The 23,654-nt window shown below is 37.6% G+C and overlaps 1 protein-coding gene across 2 annotated transcripts in view; it reads right to left on the bottom strand.

Moving 5' to 3' along the window:
* Positions 1–23,654, bottom strand: part of Tenm1 (teneurin transmembrane protein 1) — a 741,978-nt gene that overhangs the window by 92,556 nt on the left and 625,768 nt on the right. For both annotated transcript variants that reach the window (XM_047535396.1, XM_047535395.1), the window contains 3 exons: positions 17,278–17,421; positions 10,625–10,874; positions 2,130–2,150 (listed from right to left, as the gene is read on the bottom strand). In XM_047535396.1, the coding sequence (XP_047391352.1) occupies positions 2,130–2,150; positions 10,625–10,874; positions 17,278–17,421 (415 nt within the window). The remainder of the gene's footprint in view (positions 1–2,129; positions 2,151–10,624; positions 10,875–17,277; positions 17,422–23,654) is intronic.

Below are 23,654 nucleotides of genomic sequence, written 5' to 3' on the forward strand. Positions count from 1 at the left end.
CAAAGCTATCTTTAAGGACTGGTTTGTTCTTAATTGTACTTGTAATTGCATTTGCCCTCTAAGCATATTTATGTATGTTAATAATAATAAAGGTGGAAAATATTAATGAGATTCAGTTTATAGTTTCTATTGGAAAGAAATGAGGTCCAGTTGGAAAACTTGACTTTTCTCTACTTACCTTCATCAAGTAAGATAATCCGGTAGATTCCAGGGATATCTTCAACCCTGGAACCACCATGACAGGTGCTGTAAATACACTGTAAAGGGACCCAACAGACTCCAGACTGATTTGGCAATTTTATCAGACAAGGCATCTCTGTAGCAGAGACTTCTTAAATAGGGGTTTGAGTGAAAGTTTTTACATATTTAGTTGAATATATACCTGCAGGATAAATTTTTTCCTATGTGCTTAGATCTTTCTAGAATAAAGAAGGGGTCACAACCATTCCCTAAAACAACCATCAATACTTTGGTAGCCAGTTTGTGGAGTTTCAACTAAGCCAGATTAATCCTGCTTTGTTTAGAAAAAGTCCATAAGCTATTTCTCCAAGAGAAATGTTATCCACACAAAAGTACTTTGGAATGCATTACATTCATTCATTATTGAATATCTCCAATGTGCCTGTGAGGGAAGTCAGAATTAGCATTCCCCTCAAACCTCAGCTGGGGAAACCCAGACACAGGGGGGGCTTGCCCAGGGTCACTAACAAATCTGGGCCTGTACTAAGATTAGATTAGATCAGATCATATGTGACTATATGTGCAACATGCCTTCAGAATACTCTTGTTCTGAAATTGGAACAAAAATCAGTGTTCCTGCCTTCTGAGTAACATGTCCTATTTTGCTCAGTGAGGCTATTCTCAAACTTTGTGTACTGGCATTTAGAAAGTGGAATAGTCTACCATAGCAAATTTAAATCTGATTAATGTTATTTTTTTTTTTGACAGTCAACAGTCAGGAACATCCCCTATATTGGCATGTAATTTCTTGCCATTTCATGCCATTGCCCAAGTGCATTTCAGTTCTTTTGAAACTGATTACTTTCTACTTCCTGAAAACATGCCATACCTTAGAAAGAAAAGCCACTGCACTACATTCCAATTTGCTTTAATCCCTCGTGTCTAAATACATATTGCAATTTGAGAAATGTGAAGATTACTTTTATAATTTGGGTGTTAGACTTACTGTCACCTTCTGGTTAGTTTTACATTCAAGCAGTGTCCTTCAACTTAGCAAAGTTCACTTCATTCATGCTAGTTAAAATCACACAGATTATTAAATGGACAATTAATGCTTATAATTAATACTGTGCAACACTTTACCAGTAAGCAATTTGACAACCAACTTAATTTGCTTAAGGAATCGGTTATGCCAAAGTAGTGAGACTGATCTTGTGCATTGGCATTTGGAAGTGGCATCTCCCAAACAAAATCCAAATTAAAAACTCTATCGGTGCCATTTTGATGACAATTGGCATTTGGGAGTGAATAAATTCAATTTTCTCCTTTGCAGTTTCAGGAATTTAGAATAGTTTTGACAAGTTTAATGAACAAAAAATTGAATAGAAATACTCATTATAATTAATTTCAGAGTTCTGTGATGTTGATGGTAAATGGTAAACAGTTAATTCAGAATTTTCCTATTCTTTTTGGTGGGAAGAAATAGAAACCATAAGGTTATGTCAAAGAAAGAAAGAAAACTCTTATTAAAGAAGGTCATCATATACTTGACAACTCAATTTCTGGATCTAGGGAGATTGCCGTATTATTCCTCCCTTTACCTGCATCTTGAAAACAATCAATCTGTTTGAACTTACAGACTAACTTGTGATATCACCTTAGGGAAACATGATGAGACTTATGACCTTGCTTTCCCATGAAGTACTGAACTGCCAGATTTCACTTATCTTGTTTTCTTTTCAGTGTGTTCTGCTCCTCTAGCAAATTTCTACTTAGTGGCGGAGCCCTCTTCTTTTGGAAGACACTTACCTGCATCATAATTTCCAAACTCACTTTCACATCATTTCTTTAACCTTATTTAAGAAGCAAAATTTCTGTTAGCACATTATTAGGAGGTGGCCTTTCAGGCAAGAGGGAGTAATAGGCAGCTGCCCACATGATTTGCTTACCTATGTCTGGTATCTCTGTTTCTAGGGTGCACAAGGTATCCACGAGTGGCAAGTAAAAGCAAATAGAGAGTTATCAGTATCATTCAACAAGCCAAATATAACCAGACACACCAACTCCTAATTCAGTTTGTAGCAGCAAGAGACTTCACAGGGATCATTTAGTCAGGTGTGCAAGCTAAAGTTCGCCCAATCCTCGAGGCTTCTCCCCACATGGTGTCAAGGTAGTTGTGCCAGGTTCTAAGGCAGGTTTTTCAAAAAGTTTTCCCTGGACCATCTGTATCAGAATCACTTGAGTTCTTGTCCATGTGCAGTTTCCTGGTGCTCTTCCCAGTCCTACTATATCAGAATCCTGATATGGGGGTGGGGTCTGGGAATTTTATTTTTAACAAACTCAGCTGGTGATTCTGATGCAGAGTTAGGTTCAAGAACCACTGGGCTAGGAACTGAAAATCAGCCACTGCAAAGGATCTAACCATTATAAGTTCTGCTGTGATGGCCTTAATAACCCTATTAAATGCAAAACCATTGTATTTTATTATTAACTGGTGTGTTGGACAGGCATCCCAACCCTAACCCTAAGCCTCTTATTTAATCTTAGAAGTAAGATACAGATATCTGTTGTGTACCTTCCTTAATATTAAAAAAAATAAACTTCCTAATGGGCCAGGCATGGTGGCACATGCCTGTAATTCCAGGTACTTAGGAGGCTGAGGCATTTGGATCCTAAGATTGAGGCTAGCCTGGGTAAATTAAGACCCAGAATGAAAAGGGTTGAGGTTGTAGTTTAGGTTTAGAGTGCTTGCCTAGCATGTACAAGGCCCTTGGTTCAATCCCCAGAAACACACATGCACACACACACACACACACACACAAAGTTAACAAGTTGAAAGTATGAGGGTTTTTTCTTAGACCGTGACAGAACGTTCATGGTATCAAAACTGCTGCATCAAAACAACCTCAACAAAACATCATGTGTATCAACTATTAAAATTTTATCTTCCAATCATCCATGCTCCAAGTGGTAATTGGGGTGGGAAAACCAGAATTGTCAGTCCAGACTCAGCAGAACACTTTGGAGGCCCCTGATTCATGAGCCTCTTGGCACAGGGTATTACCTAGGGTGTTTCACTCCAGAACATGGTATGAGGCTTCTTACACTGGGGGCACAGTTTGTGTAAAGGCCTGACTTTGGGTCAAGTCTGCTTGGAATTAAAAGGCTATAATCATCTGTGAAATACAGTTATTTTAATTTTAAAATCCTTTTAAATCTGGCCCTTATGTCATTTTGAAAATGTGAAGATAACAAATCTTTTAATCTAAAGTAGAAAACATTCTTGTTCTTTGGAACATTAGAGAAAAAGAAAAGATCCAAAATTATTTCATTTAAAATTATCTGCTAAAAAGAATTCAACTCTTTTGAAAAAGAACCTTTCTGGGATTTTACTAGCATGGCCACAGGTCAGGGTCTGCTGACTTTTCTGTTTCCATGGCTCATCTCAAAAGGATAGTATCCTGTGGGTTGACAGGAAGGTCAAGCTGTAAGGATACAGAGCTCTGATTAGAAACCCAGCCTCAGGCATTTGCACCTCTTTCAGTTTTCTTTGTCTCTTAGGCACCTGCTTGTTTTCTAGGCCTCTAAATTGTAAGGTGAGTACACTGGAGCTGGTTCTCTTCACTGTAATGTAGTTGATCCTCCTGAAGGAAGTTCAGTTGTGAAAATACTAGAAGGACCTCATTAAAACATGGTCCCATCTGCAACAGATTCTTATGGCACAGAACCATTTGCGTGGCTACAACGGGTTTTGAAATTCTTAGGTGATGGCAAGGAGTAGGGAGGGGGATGGTTTGATTTTCTTGCAGCTGCTTCTGATCCTGCCAATAATGTCATTGTGAATTTGGAAAGATGTCCCATATTATGCAGAGCAGCTTCTCTCATTAACATCTCAGAGGGAGGAAGTGAAAATGACGGAATTTATTTCCAGTGTGTGACCTTGTTCTGTCTCAGAATTACTTTTAGTTAAGGATTTAGGATTGAGCCACGACCAAAGTCAGCCTGCTGCGCAGCTAGCAACTGATTACACACTGAGGTGCCAGTGTGTGAGCTCTTCACAAGTGCCTAGGCCCATCAGCGGGCATCACCACCTGGCAACTGACTGACTTGAAGCTTGCCATGAATTATGAGGAGAAAGGAGTGGAATCACAAATCTTTTTAGAGCAAGCAATGCTTCTAATGATAGGGTCTCTGAGTTGGTCTTTGATTTTCTCAGGATCCACATGATGGAAAGGGCCATCTACTTTTCTTTTTTAATTTAAAAGAAAATCATTGAGACATGATTTATGTACCATGAAATTCACCCTTCTAAAACATACAATTCAGCAATTTCCAGCACATTCAGAGAGTTGTACAACTGTTACCATCATCTAATTCCAGAACATTTTCATCACCCTGTGAAGAAATTCTGTACCTATTTGCTGATAATTACTTCCCATTCACCCCTCCCTCAACTCCAGGTGACGAAAAATCTGATTTCTGTCTCTATTGATCTGCCTATTTTTGGTATTTAACATAAATAAACCATAAAATATTTGTCTCTTTGGGCCTGGATTCATTAACACAATGTCCTGTTTATTCTTTTTGTATTTTTGTGAGGTGAGTTGCAGAAAAGAGGAGATATACAAACTTTGAAGCTACTGTCTAGTGAGTTAGCATCATAAGAGTTTGAATGGCCTGCTTCGTGGTAGCTGCAGCCCTGTCTTTGTTCTTCATGCTGTTCTTGACTTCTTTCCTCATTCTTCGCCACAAATATTTGGTGTTGAAGAATGGACTGCCTTCCCTGCTCATCTTTCCATGGTCTTATTCCTTTGAATACTCAGTGTCCACTCTTCCTTTCACTACATCCTAGCGCTCACTCCTTATTCTATCAACTGTTATCTAAGACTACCTTTGGTATTCTTTGGCTCTGTCCCTCTCTCTTATCTCTCTTGTGTTTTAGAGCCCTGCTTTCAGCTAGCAGCCCCTTTGAAAAGTAATCTGATAAATGAATGAATGTTGAAGGACTAATGGATGAGTTTAGTTTGAGGGGCCACTCTTAAAGAAGTTATTATATTGGGAACTCATAAAAATGCAATGTATCAACTCAAAATATCCCATTTCTTACAGTGGAAAGTTTGAACACTGTGGAAGAACAGCGAAGATGTTTTTGGGTGAAGTGGAAGGAGCCTTTCAGTGCCACTGCTAACACAGATCAAGCTGGGGAAGTAACCACCTGTGTCATCTAAATATAGTATTTCTACTATTTGTAGCGCCAGTGCTGCGGATAAGAGAATGTTTCATGAACATTTCTCAGCCATTTTCAGAGCTCTCCAAAGCCCAGGCTCTATTTGTTCCTGCAGCAGAGTGCTCTACAAGTTCCACTGCCCCTCAGCATACTAACTGCCCCTAAATGGGTGCTATCTCAGGTCTACTCCATTTCCAGTCAATGACAGGAGCCAAGTACTAAGAACAATATGAGAAATATTAACCAGTCACTGGAAAAAAATAGTAAAATCTCAAGAGAAATTTTCATGTCACGTTGACATTTGTCGAGTTCAAATTACTCAAGGTACCAAGAAGCATTTACCAGTCTCCTATTTTTTCTCTCTTTCATTTTGAAGAGAAGGACAAAATAAATATCTAGAGACTAACAGAATCCTTAACAATAGCAGCATGAGGTATTTATAAAGAATAAATCACTTCTAGTCATGCTTAATAGGTTTTCTAATAGAATTGTGAAATGATAAGATGAGAGGAGAGGAAGGGAATGCTACATGTTTGAATTCTTGCAAAGTGCTTTATATGGTGTCTCCTATTTTTACTTATTTAATTATCCCTGTGAGTTTTGGAAAACCAAAAAGTGGCCCTGAGGCCATGATCAAAGAAAAAAGAAGCAGTCATAATTGATGAGAAATAGTTAAAAGACTTAGGGATGTTTGAACTGAAGAAGAGAAAGCTTGGAAAACTACAACAGTTGTCTTCACACTTGTGAAAAGTTTGTCAAGTGAGTGACTTGTGTGCTGCTTCAGATGCTAACATTTGCCTCTACTAAGTGGATGTTTCATGAAGGCAGATTTAAATTGAATATAAGGAAGAAATTATTAATGGGGCAATCCAAAGGTGAAATGGATTTACTTGAGAAGTATTTAAGCTTCCTATTACTGAAAGGGACCAAACAAAGTAGAGATGACAAACTGTTATCACTTTTATGCTAAAGAAGTGTGTGTGTGTGTGTGTGTGTGTGTGTGTGTGTGTGTGTGTAAAGTTTTAACATGAGAAGCAAATCCCTTAGGGAAATCAAGACCTGAACTATCTCACAGAGTAATGAATCTATCTTCAAAAGTCTTTAGAGAATGTATTTTTGAAACTTCTTTAGGTTTAATTGCATGATTTTATAAGCTTCTTTATTATCTTATCTCCATATCCCACTGTTATGATTTGGATGTGAGGTGGCCCCCAAAAGCTCACATTTGAAACAATGCAGGAAGGTTTAGAGGTGAAATTATTGGGTTATAAGAGCTTAACCCAATCCATGAATTAATCCCCTAACAGGGATTAATTGGGTGGTGACTGTAGGCTGGTGGTGTATGGTAGAAGGAAGTTGGTCATTGGAGTGTGACTTTGGGGTTTATGTTTTGTCTTGTGAGTCAACTCTCTGCTTTCTGATCTTCATGTGAGCTCCTTCCCTTACCACACTCTTCTGCCATGATATTCTGCCTCATCCCAGGCCCTGAGGTATAGAGTCAGCCATCTATGGACTGAGATCCCTGAAATTGTGAGCCCCAAAATAATTTTTTCCTCCTTAAAATTGTTCTTGTCAGGTCTTTTGGTCACAGTATTGAAAAATCTGGCTGAAACACCCACACTGAAAGGTAGCATTAAGATATTAATAAAGCACTAACTTGTATTTTTATGGATAAAATCTGCTAGAAACAGGCAAAGGGTTATTATAGGCTTAAATAACAAGAAATATTGTTTCTCTAAGCAGATTTCTAATGATAATGACATCATTGACTTTTCCTTTCCCTCCTTGTTCAGCCAATGGGTGACAACTACAGGAAATAAATGACTGGCAACCAACAAATATTAAATTATTTTTTAGGTCAGGTGAAAGAAACTCAATTGGGGAGAATTTGAATTGGCATGGTTGAGGATGGAAAAATCTACAGTCTTCCAATTTTTGAAATGTCAAGGGGCATCTGGAATGGTTCGTTGTGGTCAAAATATTGAATAAAAGGATGGCAGAGAGGGAAATATGACAGGGTATTCATTAGAACCAAACTTTATGTCCTCCCAAAATATCAAACATTGGGCTGAGAACTACCCATCTGTGGATCTCAAAACAAGTGGAAATGTGTGAGACATGTAAGAAGATATTCAAATATAAACCTGAATGCAATTTTATGGATAAGGAAATAGAAGATGGAGTAATTAAGTTGAATAATATATAATCTGACAAAGGGTAAAGATCTAGAAAATTCTCTATCCTTTTCTATTATAACCTGTTAATAATATTGTTCTTCCATTCACAACTTTGAATATAAGCAACAACATAATGACTATGTTAGTATGTGTTTCCAAGGAAACAGATGATTCAACCAAGTAAAATGACTAATATGCATGGGGCAGGGAGCAATTAAATTAACTACTCTTAATAACAACAACAAAACTGGCACAGAATGAAGTTTCTACCTAAACACAGGAGAAACTAAATAAGTATTATGGTTCTTAAGCTATCATGGCCTTATTAAATCAACTTATTTCTCCCTAGGAAGTTTAAATCTGGAGGTTATAAAGTAAATATATAAATCCACCAATATATGAAAGATTCAGTGTATACATATAAGCTACTGATCTGGATAGATGCTTTAAAAAATGAGTCTAATAAGAACTATATTAGTTTCTGAGTAAATATGACAACTAATATATGCTGTCATAAACTAGCTTGATGGTTTTGATTAAAGTCAAATAGGGAGTTACCTGTCAATTAGTTCAAAATGATCACTCATATTCAATCAGTTTTTTTCTCTCATTGGCCAATCACAGGAATATTGGAATAGAGAAGGGAGAATTGCTTTTTTCCTTGAACTTACTGCAGGAGATCTTAACCATGACTCGATGATAGCATTTGTGTGGAGAGTCAGGGGAGGGAAAAATGCAACCCTGTAAATCATTATGTACAATTTTGGGTAATGTGTATTTTCTGAGAGGGTCTATATCCTTAAACAGATTCTCAAAGAAGCTTGAGACTAACAAAAAGAAAATGCTTTAAAAGATCCTAACTCAAAAAGTCAGCTAAGGAGCCTTATGCTAAGTGGGAGAGCTTGGGTGTATGAGTTCATGGTGTATACATGCCTATGTGTTTGAAGACCTGTGACAATGAGAGAAAACAGTGTTGTGGAGTAAGACTGCATAGAGGCATTGGACAATACTTCAAACTGTCAGGAACTAATTTTTCTTTATACTGAGAAAATCACTTTGCAATTAAGGTTCAAGATATTCTATTTCATACTTCAAATGACTTTGTGTTGAAGGTCATAAGGTACTTTGGACTAAAATGCAAATTTGTGAACTGTTAAGGATCCTTGACCAAGAGAGAATCTCATCAATGAATGACAATTGCTCCACCTTATATAAATTTACATTTAAATTACAAAGGAAAAGACTAAACTTAGCTGGGGCTTCTTTACGTTAATATTATTTTTAAATATTTTACTATCTTTCCTTCACGGAGTTAGCTATATAAGGACTAGATATAAAGGCTTTGTACAGTTCGCTATTTAAGCTCAGACAAAGTCTTTGTCTACCTGACAACGAATATCTGCATGACTGGAAATGTTCAGATGTTGAATGAATTGTTCAGTGCTCCCATCCATGTTTGGAATCATGTGAATTGAACACCCATAGGGTTTTTAAGACAATGTATAATGTTGTACAAATCATTTCCATATCCAGGCATACAACCATCTTGGCCTTCCTGTTGACTTTTCAGTGAGTAGGTGCCCAAAGAGATATACTATTGGAAATAACAAGTCCCTGTGACTTCCTGAGTTACTTGAACCCTTGATTAGGGTAGGGCAGTATGAATTAGTACCTCTCCGTACTCTCCGGATGTGCTTTGTCTTTATAAAATCTTAACTTTACAGTCTATTTTTATTAGCCAAGGGATTTAACAGCTTTCTTCCCTATGACAGCGTTTGCAATTATAATTAAGAAATGTATTAAAACTGGAGTGAATTAATGTGAAAATGGATGGGGGCTTGGGACTAGAAGATTTCCCCAGCTAGGTGTGAAGGAATAACTCAGTCTGAGAAAAGGGAGGTAGGTTCCCAAGCAAGTATAAGAATCTGAAAAATATCAAGGAATATCCTTATAAATTCAAATTTACCTGCTACTGTGAATGTAAGTGTTAAATGAAAATGGCCTGAGACTTCTCATGTATTTTGACAGGCCTTCACAGTTCTCTGTACATACAAGTTGCTCTATTGATGGGTCTGCTCTACCAGTTACTATTTTGGAGGTCATTGAGGAGATGTCTGAGGTGAAATTTTTTCTGTGGTATAGTTCATAGGACAGCATCAAAATCTTCTGGAATATCGAGAACCTTTCAGTCTAAATTTCCAGAGGCATATATCAGTGATAGAGCAGTCATAATCAATTAGAAGGAAAGCTCTATCAATTTACCCAGGGACAAGAGCAGATTTGTCTATACCTAATGAGATGGGAGTGGATGCTTCTCTTTTCTTAGACTCCAGAAGACATATATTGTGTCTAATAGCTTCAGAAAGGGAAAAAAGATAAGCTGATTAGGCCATGGTCTACTTATTTGTAATCTTTATGTAAACTTGAGAATGCAGAACACCAAAGGTATGAATTCCTTACAAAAGACATCAAAATTCTTTTTATTCTGGTGAAATTCTAAGGGTGAATGCTTCGCTCATCATGGAGTTGAGCTTTTAAAGGTAAAGACCTAGTTCTTTCCTTATCAGGTCATGAAAAAGCAGACTGACATTTTATTCTTTATTGAAGGACCACTTCAAAAGATTGAACCCAAAGAATTTAGAAAGTTTAGGTTTTTGGATATGATGATACCTCTACTTGCTAAAATGGAATAGATACTTTTATTAGTCTTCATAGTGACCAGCAGTGGGTGGGTGACTTACCTGAACACTTGGAAGTATTGAGATCAATGTCAGTCACAGCAGAGTACATAGGAAAGGCACCACATACAGGGATGGGATGTCAACACTTCCTGGTTCTCCAAAGCAGTGCTCAGAGGTTCCTTCAAATAGGAGGTGTGGGCCCGTTGTCTACTGTTCCTATTCCTGCATCTTAACTCAGTGCTACAATACAGGCAACTGCATTTGCCGCTCCTTCTGGCAATATTTTGTCTCTTCATGTTATCTTAGTTTTGCTTTTTCCTTTATCCGCTAAGCAAACATAGTGATTAGAGGAGACTTACCTTAATTCCAAAATACTAACGGAGTTTCCCGAGGGAAATATTCGCCTTACAAAATTGAAGTCACCAACATACACACTGCCATCCGGGCCAGAAGCTAAGGCAACAGGAGCAAAGAGTTTGTTGTTGTGGGCTGGACCATTGCAGTTGGTGCAAGCTACACTCCTTTGGTGTCCATTACCCATTATGGTTGATATGACCGGGGGCTGCTGGGAAATGAACATATTTTCTCCATTCCCTTTATGTATGATTCCTAGACACAAGGAAAAAATATTTTTTTTTAAAAAAAGCTATTACCACAAAATAATCTCAGCTACATTTAAATTCCTTTCTCATTGTTCAAAACAGGAAGGAGCTTTGGCCTGGTATAAAAGAATCTGAGAGTGAAACACACTGCCCTTGGTTCTGTTTAACTGCATAACTACAACAAATCTGTTTGTCTATCTGTGAAGTGGAGAAATACAATGAGATCCTTTAATGCTGATTCTGAATGCCTCAATAAGGCATTCAATGACTAACTTTTGGTAACTGCCTCTTCTCTGTAGCCTCTGTGCAACATCTATGTCTATTTTTTCATCTCTGATTGGCTTTCTCCTGATGCTGGCACACACCTGTCTGATTTCAAATTACCTTCACTATACAACTGGTTCTTGAAAGGAGACTATCAGTCAATTTTAATATTAACCTCAGCAAAACACAATCAGGAAGGTAATCTACTTTTGTGAAAAAGAAAAGAAATTCTACTGCTAGAATGCAGTGCAAAGATACATGAAAGGGACTTGAATTTTTCACTCTTTTGGACCATATCTCACTATCATCAGTGCAGGAAATAGATATACTGACTTATGAAAATGCTTTGCAGTCATTTTGTTTGGGCAATCTCATCCATACCCACAGTTTAAACTCTGCTCTCCATATGTCTCAAATTTCTCCTGTCCAGAGTTTTTACCTGGCATACAATTTCCTATTAGACCTCTTTATTTGGATGCCCCACAGGCACCTCAAACTGGAAAAGTTTCAAACTGAACTCATTATTTTTCTGTAACTCCTACCAAATCCTGCTCTTCTCATGTTCCCTACTCATCCATGAATGGTATTTCTGTCATGTAGTTACCTAAATTGGAAATCTGAGCATCACCATGAGTCATCTTTTCCTCTCATTCTCCAAACCTAATTAATTACTTATTCCTGTGGAGCCTATCTTCTAAAATGTATTAAAGCTATCTTTTCCCTATTCCTACTATTATGGCTTTAATTTAATCTTTCTTAACTTGTTGGTCTCCTGGTCTCCATTTCCAAACCATTCTTCACATTCCTGCCATAGAGGTTCTTTCAGTCTGTGGCTTCAAATCTTTCAATAGCTCCACATCCCCTAGAGGATTAGGGGCACACTCCTTACTGTTAAGACATACAGTCTTTCATGGTTTGGCCCTTGTCTGCTTCTTCAGGCTCTTCTCTCATTACACCCTCATTTGTATCTTCAGATCCAGCCACAGCAAACTATTTACAGTTATATTTACACATTTCCTTTCCTCTCTGCTTTTGTACATGTCATTCTGTCTATCGTGAATGTCCTCATCTTGCCTGCTCAGGGAACTCTTTTTTTTTTTTTTTTTTTTGATACCAGGAATTGAACCCAGGGGTGCTTAACCACTGAGCAACATTGCCAGCCCTTTTTATTTTGAGACAGGGTCTTGCTGAGTTGCTTAGGTCCTTGCTAGGTTGCTGAGACTGACCTTGAACTCACAATACTCCTGCCTCAGCCTGCCAAGCCACTGGGATTATGCCTGGCTGCTTGGGGAACTTCTACTTATCCTTAAAGGCTCAGCTCAAATCTCCCCCAGTGCTCCATCCAGGCAGAATTAGTCACTCCCTCCTCTGTGTGCCCATAGGTTGTTTTCTATAGCTCTATTACAACACTTACCACATTGTATGATACAGTTTTCATTACTTCTCTATCTTCCCCATTAGAACATGAATGAGCTCCTTGAAGGCAGACCCTCTGTCTTACTCCTTTCTGTATTTTAGTGCCAATCCCTGTGGCCAAGTCATTATAAGTGCTCAGTAAATGTTGAAAATAGGCTTTGAGTCTCTTGTAGTTTCCTTGTCCAAATCCCAATGATTTTGCAAACCCGCTGAGCCTGGGCAGAAAATCCAAGGAACAAGTACTGCTGTGCTAAATAGCTCAAGTCAGCCCAGAATGAGCCAGGGTAGGTAAAACATCCATGTTGTGAGAAGGCATGCCAATGTGTCAGACCAATGTAACTGACAGCAAATAAATGAATGCAGTTATACTGTACAGCCCTATTTTTTCTCCCTAGCCCCCTGCTATCTGTCTCCTCAGAGTGCCTGTTACTCTCCCTAAACATTTCCTGAAATTTCTTCCTAAGTTTTTCCCCCTAACTTTTGGTCCTATAGACCTATGACAGAAGCTTTTGATCACTGTGAGGTAGAAACACTGCTGGTAAAAATAAGAGGGTAAAACATGCATACCATGGTACCAATATATATTTGGAAGGGGCCTTCCAGGAAACAGAAATCCTGTCTATCATCTGGTCTTTGTATTTCAAATTTAAGTAACTTTACTTTCCCTCCCAGGGTGATTTCTGGCTACTTTTCAACATCTGATTGGCAAGAGCAGCTGTGTGTTTACACCCTAGTAAACTGCTCTTTTATTACAGAACTATGAGATATGTTGAGGACCACAAATTTCTCATTATTTTATTAATAACTTTATTAGTTACTAAGGAAACTTCTCACTATTTAGAATAGTTCCTGTTAAGTAAGATTAATAGGACTGAATTTCATTTCCCCCCAAAACACTGAATTGCATTGTGATCAATATTGCAATTTAAATGAACAGAGGAAGTGAATGAGAATTGGAATGACAGTTGCACAACATTGTTGAAATCTCCTGATGATGTCTAACTTAATATCCTACCAATGAAACTATGATACGTTCTTTAATAAATGAGGAAACCACTGTTTAGTATTTTAGTATTTGAGCAATGCACTATGAGGTATATTATTCAAAAATATTTCCAATTATTGGCTTAGAAATACCAGATTTGTTATTAACATCAATTTTCACAGGTAGATCTCCATTTTTTTATATCAATATAATGGTATAGTTAACAATTACCCTCAAAATGACATGTTATTACCAGGATCCTGGCAATTTAAAAACTAAAGATGGCTATTCTAACCTATTCTTCTAAGCCTGCAATTGTAAAACTCCCCTTTTCGATTAGAAAGTCTAGTACTCCATCAAAAAAGAAGAATGATTAAAGGAAATAAAACATAAGGCAATGTACTTTCTGATTACATCTCAACAATTGATGTCTTGCTTTCATGCAAGGTACTAAAGTGCTCGTGTACTGAAATTACCATTCCTGTTTAAAGCTGAAGCAATCAAAACGAAAATGGGCAAACCCCTTTTGTATAGCCCTGGAAAAATAGATCATTTTGAAGGGTGTTTTTGTTGTTTCAAGAATCTGTTTAACCTTCCATTACATAGAACCAGGCCATACCATCTAGCAACAATGATTTAACACCAATTCTTCTGCAAAAGGTTGCTCTGAAAATATTTTGTTTATGTTCCTGGAAATCTTGATCAATTACTGCTGCCTCCCTTCTAGTTTATTCTGCCACACATGCTCATTTTCAAAACAGAATCAAATGATCCTAGGACAACACACATTATTTATATGAAGGCCAACTTCCTGCTAAGGATTGGGTGTCCTGTTTATAGTCAACAATGAAACCCCACAGGATGGGGCCTACTGCACATTTCCTCTCCTAAGCTTTCCTTTTCTCTGCCTAAATCTAAGTGTGTTGTGTAATAAGGTAAGAACACTTTTAAACACACTATTCATACCCTCCCACTACCTTGCTCAGAACTTCTTTTTTGAAGCTTATAAATAAGTCTGAAATAAAAATTCCCCTTGGAAGCCAGTGGGTGGTGCTTTATGCTGATTTCAAAGAAGAAACCATTCTTCAGACTTATGAACAACAAGGGACACAATACATATTTCTCTTACTACTTGACTGAGAGGATATAAACACAAACTGGGAGATATGTCAGTGTGATCAATGGGAGTTTACTTCCTTTCCCAGTAAAAGCATTTGTTGACAAACTACTAGCCTATCTTGGAGGCTAAGTTAAAGGAAATTCTTTACCCATTTCAGACAGATGACAATGCCCAATTAGTACCCTAGATAGTTCTTTCTAATAATTTTTAATACTCAACTGGTAGGAAACACTAGGGGATATGTTTGATTACAAAATACTAAACAAATAGCTGCTCTGTAAGTAGATGATTCATGTGCCCATTTTCTCAGAATTTAAAAAACTAAGTTTTCTTGAAAGGAATGAATATGCATTCTATATAAACACTAACAGGATATATTTTGAGAGAATGATGTTGAAAAACACATGTTCTTAGTGATTTTATCTCAGTGAAAGTATGCTCTATCTATCTATCTGGCATAATATTTGGAAACAATTCTCCCCAACCAATGGTTAATTGTCAGATAAATATAATTGCTGCAACTGAAATGACAAATGGTCTGAAAACACTGCCTACTGGAAACTACCCACTGCATAATGATTTGGGAACCAAAGAAAAATTGGAGAATAGAATGGCAGCAGACATCCAATCTAATTATAGGTGTCTCTTTAACCAGTGAGAGGAAATTGGAGGAAGAGAGATTCTTGTTTCTAATCTACTATCTGTCTCAGATCAAAAAAGCAGGGTGCCTAAAGAGTTAGTGGGAGATTTGGAAAGATGGTGCTCTTGCCTTAATCAGTCAGAAAAGACCATCTGACCTCAGGGAGAAAGAGCATTGCTTTCTAAATTGATGTTCCCAAAGCTGCTCCCTCACACTTATCATTCCTGCTTCTAAAACTGCCTTTGTGGGTGGGATTTAGACTTCAGAAACATCCTAAACGGGGTGTTCATGTCCAAGGTCAGACCAAAAGGTAAGGGCAGTACTGGCTTCAGATCTGTTTCTGGCAAGTGTGACCAGTTCTTGGTTAGAAACACAATACCTTTACAAATGAGATGATAAAAAGAACAAATGTTCCTTTTTAAAAAACTATCAAAAGCAGGGTTTCTTTCTCAGGATAAAATTATCAGAAAGGTAGAGAGAGAGAGAGCAGATTTAGTGGGGTTGCAGATAAGCATAAGAAATCTTTTTGGTGGGATAAAATATTCTAAAACTGGGTTTTGGTTCTGGTACCACAATTACAGATTTACTAAAAATCTGTACACTTAAAATGGGTGGAATTTATGGTGTATAAACCATACTTCAATAAAGCTTCTAAAAATCTCTCAGAAGTAATGTGGTACCTGTTACCTTAAAACTAATTATGGGTGAATTAGGAGCGGACGGAACACATGGGCTGAAATCAGGTGGCCCCTAAAGCTGACTTTCAGAATGGCTCCCCTCTGTTCTAAAGTCTGTGTGAAGCAAATGATAAGAAGATACAGGACTGGGAGCACACAGCTGGGGGCTAGCTCGATTGAGGTCATTTCCCACTTTGTGTTTAATGTCAATGACAGGCATTTGAAAGAGACAATCCATATACGCCAATAAAAGTGAGTGGAAAAGAAACGGCTGCTTAAAATGTCAAACTCTTTCAAATCAAAACAAAAAACCTAATAATTTAATAAGTGGCATCTGCCCTTTCGTTTTTGTACTTTTAGAACTGTGGCTCTCCTTTTGACAACAAAAAAAGTTGACATTTTCTATCTGCCTGAATCTTTGCTGTTAAAAAAATTGGAAATGGAATTTGGAATCTTCCCTGAAGGAGGGGAAGGAGGTACAATGGAGGCATACAGAAATGGTTTTATTCACCTTCAGTGGCTCACACTGGGACTATGATTGGTTGTCTCATTCTATGTTGAAGGAAGCCTGGTTAGTTTTGCCAATCAAAATTTCCCAACCTATGTGGCTGGTTAGCATGGCTGATTTGACTACGGTGCAAATGAAGTTAAGATCATGGGCATGATTAAAAATGGATCTCTCAGCCTCATAAGATAACTCAACTGTTCCATAAAGGTAGAATGAATACAAGGATGGCTGGAAGAGTGTAGATAACCTGGATACATTCTCACTTTCTGGAAAAATAACCCCATGTACATGTCCTTCCAGAGTACATGTTTGCTCAGAATCTGTCTCTTTAGATGGAAAGGAATATAACTCCATGTGAAAAGTTATGAATATATGTTCATAGGAAAGTTGGATGGAAATACCGATGATTGCTTTCTTAGTAGGATGCAAAAGTAATTTGGATGAAGGAGTTATAACCAGAGAAATAAAATTCTGTTTGGGAGAAGCATGAGCTCAGGGACTGCATGTGGTCCCTTCTCCTGATTCATTTAACATTTAAATTATAAACTAGGAGGAAGTGACAGCAGGAAAAGTAGTCCAAAGAAGGGAGACACTGAAGATGAGAGTATTCTGATTCCTGTATGCTAACACTAATTCAAAATCAAATTATAGTACTTGAAAGGAAATTTACTAACTTGGTCATCTCTATGTGGTGTTATTAAGGTATTTTTCCTTTTGTAGTTTTCCAAGTTTTGTGCAATGAATATATATTAAATAGCATTAGGACACCAGTATTAATACAAATTGAAAAAGTTGCTTACCACTTTGAGGATTCAAAATGTGATGCTTATTCAAGGACCAGCCTCCTAGGTTAGAAGCATCCATTTCAAAACCCTGTAAAATGACTGTCCTTTGCTCCCAGAGAATAAAGTCAGGACACATCTCATATTCATATCCCACAGACACTGCAAACAAAGAGTTAAGAGCACATTAGAAAATTTTAAAACATTTGCTTCATGTTCACACTGGTTGATAATCCTGTGGTTATTGCATTTGATGTGAATTCTGATGCAGATTAATTTCTATTTATTTTTATTTTTACATACTGCATTTTGATTCATTGTACACAAAGGGGGTACAACTTTTCCTTTCTATGGTTATACATGGCAAGTTAAAATTTTATGGCAAATGCCTTTTAACTAGCATGGTACAGCATTACACCTAGCATAATATTGGTTACCAAAAAGTGATCAGTCAGTGTACACCGGGTAAGTATAAGGAGGTAAGAATGAATGAATGCTGTCATTAGGTACATACTGTAAATTTATGGGCATTAAGTTTTATTCTGGGCTTTTGGGTTGGAGTCTGTGCTATAAAACTGAAGAGAAGCTCTCCGCAGTATTAAGCTGTAGTAGTATAATTTCTTTCCACCTTTGTAGAAGAAGTACAGGAAAAGCTGTTTTCTTACTTCTCTAGAGAGCAAAATGTATTGGGTCACTTATACAATGACTGAGTACACATAAAACTAATAAAAATTGATTTTCCAAATTTATATTTTTTCTGTACTAACTGGCCTTTAGTTTGCTGAGAAGACTGAGCTTGCTTAGAGTGCCGCAAGTATAAATTTCACTCAGTGTACATTATGTTTTGGTTTCTGCATATAACTAACCAATGGGACATCATCCAACATTTGGCACCAACTCCTATGAAGCACAGATGTTGTGCATTAAACTTGGAACCCTGGTATGCCACTAAAATGGAAAGTGCAGAATGTAGGATCTTGGGTATCTCTGCTCCACTGAAATATGTATAGCCCAATTATACCAAGTCCTACCCATTTTCCCAGTTGGTAAACCTGTTTACCTGTTGGACCCCCAAATTTCTGCTTCCTGAATTTATAATACTTTCTATCCTCATAATATTCTAAGCCTGAGAGTACTGGTTCATTACACTGCCTATCCCAAAGCTGCTTACCCCTTTCTGGCAGCTTAAAATGATCCCAGTTGGTCTGTCATCTGCCACTGCTTTTGAGTACCTGTCTTTACCTGACTCTTTAGATGCCCCTGGAGGGATCAGCCCTTCTTTTGTCATTTGATTATGAAAACTGGTAATGAAAACAGGTGCTTAAACAATGCCAACACAATAAGTCCAAAAAATGAAAAAAAAGAAAGCAAACTAGCTTTGGATTTGGCCTCATGTGAAGGGAAAAATGATAATTTAGTCAAAATGATTTATGTGTACATGTGCATGTGTGTGTGAGGCCACATGCACAGATAAGCCAAAAATCCTTATGAGTATGAATATAAGAGTCTCCAACTTTGTGGACCATATGAAGCCTATTTTAAAACACAGGCTGGTTTCTCTTTGTTCTCTACTCCTCCCAAGTTTGTAGTAGGTATCAGGGTGGTCTTCAGAGGGGTGGCCCATGTACAGAAGAGCCCCACAATTGGTTTAAGGTGCTGATGTCACCATCTTGAAACCCTTAATATTTTTTAGACAAAAGGCTCTGTATTTATTCATTTCCATTTCACTGGGGCCCACAAATTATGTAGCTAGTCAGTCTTTATGGAGATGTACTTCTATCAACCATCAACAGATGAAGATTTATGTAATGAAAACTCATTTGAATATTAGTCTCAACCAAGTATTATTAGCAAAGAAGATCAGTGGAGTGGGGGAGACTGATCATAAAATGGAAAAAAATTCTAAGTGGAAATTATTGTGGGACCACCCATGAAATTCTGTTCTCCATTAATGTGGGTGGAAAGAGGATCTCAGAGGTGAAAGGAAGACAAAGATAATCTAGTTCAGGTTACGCTCATGGCACAAATCAATGCCTTCCTCAATCCCCCAATATCTCATTATAGCCCCTATACTTGCTAAAAAACTCCAAAGAAATGGTTTTAGACTAAGAGACAGAAAAGGTTTCAACTCTCAGAACTGCCATTAACTAACCATGTGGGCTCAGGAAAATTATTCTTCATCTCTGGGAGTTGTGTTCTCAATTGGTAGCAAAGTGAGGACAGAGTGGCTAGAATTGGTAGTTCTTTGAACTTTTGGGTCAGGAAGCACTTTATTATGAATCTGGTGAAAGTAATGGCTATTCTTTCTCAAAAAGGGCAAATGCACACAAAATTATGTGTCTAATTCTAGGGGGCTCACTGACTTCCTGAAATCCAAATAAAAATCTCATATTAAAGACTTCTGTACTAGATAATGTTTTCATCCCCCATTTAGTACTAATACTCTATGATTCTAAATTGCATTCCTTTTAAATTGTGTTTGGTAAGTGCAAATTGAGGATCAAACCCCAAATCCAAGTAGAGCATTATATCTCATGTTAGAAAAATCAGGTGGTTAGAGAACATACCAATGGTCGTATTGATGTGTAGAATAACATGATTTCTGCTTCTCTTGCCAACATTTAAAAGTCTTGATTAATAAATAATCACAACACCAATTACAAGTTCTCTTAAAGCCATCATCTCCTTCCCCACAGTATGCCTGGCAATTACTGGATCTGCCTTCTGTACACTGTAAGCCTGGTGAGCTCTCCTAGAATTCCTTCTCCGGAAGGTGATTGCACAGTTTTGCAAATAAGTAGTGTGCCCTGGTGACCTCTGATGGTGGTTTGGAGCCTGCTTTCTCCCTCTCAGTAATAGTTAAAGATCATCCCAACTCTGCAGCAGGAAATGCTTACATAAAGCATCAATTAAAGAGTTCTCAATGAAATGGTAATGAGACATACATACCCTTTTCACCTCCTCCTATTTGCTCTCTGAATTGCTCTCTAGTCCACAACAAAAAAGTGCATTGGCTGCAAACCCCACACTTATATTACTTTTTTCTCCCTAGTCACAGCAAATAGCAACAAGGCAGCCACTTAATAAGTTCCCTCTAATTTTTATTAGATTTACTTTCTCCTGAGAAAGCTCTATGAACTAATAAAGTTATAATTTATACTTAAGACTTGTCCAAAATTCCAACTGACTTTAATGAGAATGGCTGTGTGTTGGGGTATTTTTGTATGTGGCTCCTTTCTCAGAGTAACAAGGCAAGGTTTCTTTCTGACAGTAGCCCACTTTAACATAATCCTGGAACATGCAATCGGCTTATGAGAAGGCAGAAATTTCACCCCACAGAGTTGAGCTGCTCTCCAAATGCATGGGAACTGGCAAATACAGTAGCGACTAATCCTAGACTTCCTCTCATGGAAGCTGACTGCAAAGAACTAAACGCCTACTTTTTTCATATGATTAAATATGGGGGAGAAAGGGATTATACTGGAGCTGGTAAGGAAAATGCTGAGTCTTGACACCATGCTCAGATACTGTGACAACTGAGCTTCAGCTAAGTAAGCAGAGTGGACCAGTAGCATTTTTCAGGCAGCCTATTGTCTATCACATCTGATAATCAACACAGCCTGGTATAGGGCATGGATGTAGCCTCTGGCACTCTAGAGTGAGTACAAGTAAGACTACTCTAATAGGAAGGAAAAATGATTCATCAGCATTTCAGAAGAACCATGGAAGATTGACTAGACTGGCATTGAGCAGGGGTAGGGAGGTAAGGAGTCTTGGGCAATATATCACAGGGGCTGGCATAGGGTGCCATGCTGGTGCATATATTGGGAAGGTAGTTAAGAAAGAGTCATTAATATGGAAGAGTACTTTCTCTGAGTCATGTAACCATGTCTCTTTTGATGGTTAATTCCATCTAGATTTCTATCTTCATGTATTCTCTTCTTCACCTCCACACAGAGATACTAATGGAATACTCCTTAACCAAAAGTCATTCATTGTCAAGTTACATATATTATTTTTGCAGAGGATCTGTCCTCTGGTCATAGGACTGCATATCTGACTTCAGCATTAGTCATCTTTCAAACATTATGCTGGTTTACAAAGAAAACTGAGTGAAAGACTACAGATTGTTCCCCAAAAGGCATCTGACACGGGAAAAATAACTCTGAATGCCCATTCTACTTATCCAAGTAGCAATATTTGTATGGCATGGGAACTGCAAGAAGGCTGAGGGCCATAGAGTCCTAACATCCAGTTTAATGACTATACCATTAATCTATAAGGGCTTGGATAAGAGATTGACATTAAATAGTCAAAGTAAAGACACCATGCAATGAAAAGCTGATGTGTGAAATATGACATGATTAAGCAGATGATTTTCAATAGCTTCAGGCTAAGGCTTCAGAATTCATAATGGTTGCATTTATGAAGGCAATATATAATAAAAAGTAGTCTGATAGTATGAGAAATTTACATGTTACCTTTGTGAACTCAAGGTAAAAATAATTTCGTGACATTGAAAGGGTAACTAACAAGGTGAAAATCTTTTTTTTCCAATAGGAGTCATTAATAGAGCAATAAATATTTCCAATTCTTTGAAAATACAAGATTAATGCAAAACGAAACAACAACAGAAGACTAAAGACCTAAAGAACCAAATGAAAGACAACAATAGACCCAGATATGCAGATAAAATGCTATCTATTAAAAAAAGTGTCAAAGTTTTTCTATTTCTTTTCCTATTCTCTAGTGATTTATAATGGGATAGTCTGACCCTAGAGGCTCCTCAGTTTGACACATTGCTCAGAGACCTTAAATACCTTATCTATTATTCCTAGCTTACTAAGAGTGTCATCATCAGGTGTTAAATTTTTAACAAGCACCTTTTTAGCACTTGCGGAGATATTTACATAGTTTTCTTCTTTAATGTATTTAAATAGTTATAGCAATAGATTTCCCAATGTTGAACCATTTTTGTGGTCTTAAATTAAACTCCATCTGGTTCTGATATAGTATCCTCTCAGTTAATCACTGGATTTGATTTGGTAATGCTTTACTTAGGATTTTGTTATGGTTTGGATATGAAGTGTCTTCTAACAGCTCTTGTGTTAATGCAGGAACGTTCAGAAGTGAAATGATTGGATTACAGGAGCTGTAACTTAATCAATCCATCTTAGTTTGAATGGACTAACTGGGTGGTAATTCTGGGAAGGAGAGGCATGGCTGGAGGAGGTGAGGCACTAGGGGCATGTCTTGAGGATTATATATTTTGTCCCTGGCTCCTTCTGCATTTGCTCTGCTTCCTCCTCTGCCTTCTCCTTTGCCACACACTTCTGTCATGATGTTCTCCCTCATCTTGGGTCCAGAGCAGTAGAATTGGCCAATGATGAACCGAACCTCTGAAACTGTGAACCAAAATAAACCTATCTTCCTCTCAATTGTTCTTATCAGGTATTTTTGTCATAATGATGAAAAACTGACTTACACAGATTTCTACACTAAACCATTTACAAAAATAAGGGTTAAACAAGATACTGTAAAGAGTTAGATAGTTGAATGTAAAGAAAGTACACATGGGAAAAAGTAAAATCATCCAGAAGAGTAGCAACTTTTTTGCCAAGAGATCTTGCAAACAGAAACCAAATATCATGAGATTGTTTCTGGGTGCTTTGTCCAAACCTGGCTGGGTAAAAGCCAACCTGGATGGCCTATTTGTCATGGAAGGCAGAGTGGTGTACTGGTTCATGTATATATTTGTGAGTGCCCTTTGTGTACCTGTGTACTCCTCTTCCTGACAGGTCCACCACCCCATTATATAGGCAAAGCAAAGGGGTCACCTTGGTCCTTTGACTTCATTTACTTGTTTATTCAGTCATTCAACAAAAGTGCAATATTTATTGAGTATCTTCTGTTGATAGGCACTTGTATGAGGCATTGGTGATATAAGGATGATCAAGATGGAGTAAGATAGCAATAACCCAGCTGGAATTTATATTCTAGTGGAAAAAAATTAAAAAACCCATGCACACATATACAAATAAATTGTGATAAATGTTATAATGGGAAAATGTGGGGTACTATAAAACAATCTAACAAAGGGATTTAGATTGAATGGGGGAGCCTAGAAAAATCTTTTCATGGGAGAAGGGGTTTACCTCATGAGGTATAGTAATACCCCATCACCTGCAAGGGACACGTTCCAAGAACTCCTACAGGATTTTTGAAATGGAGGATAGTATTGAACTCTATATATGCTGTATTTTCCTGTGTTCCCTGTAGTGTTGCCACACAGGAACAGTTAATCTGTCCTTCCATGTTTTATGCCTTGGTGTCTCCTTTGCATTATTATTCTTGTGTTTTGTAAAATAAGGTTTAACTGAACACAAGCAGTGTGA

Source organism: Sciurus carolinensis, chromosome X (assembly GCF_902686445.1).
Source record: "Sciurus carolinensis chromosome X, mSciCar1.2, whole genome shotgun sequence".
NCBI lineage: Eukaryota > Metazoa > Chordata > Mammalia > Rodentia > Sciuridae > Sciurus > Sciurus carolinensis.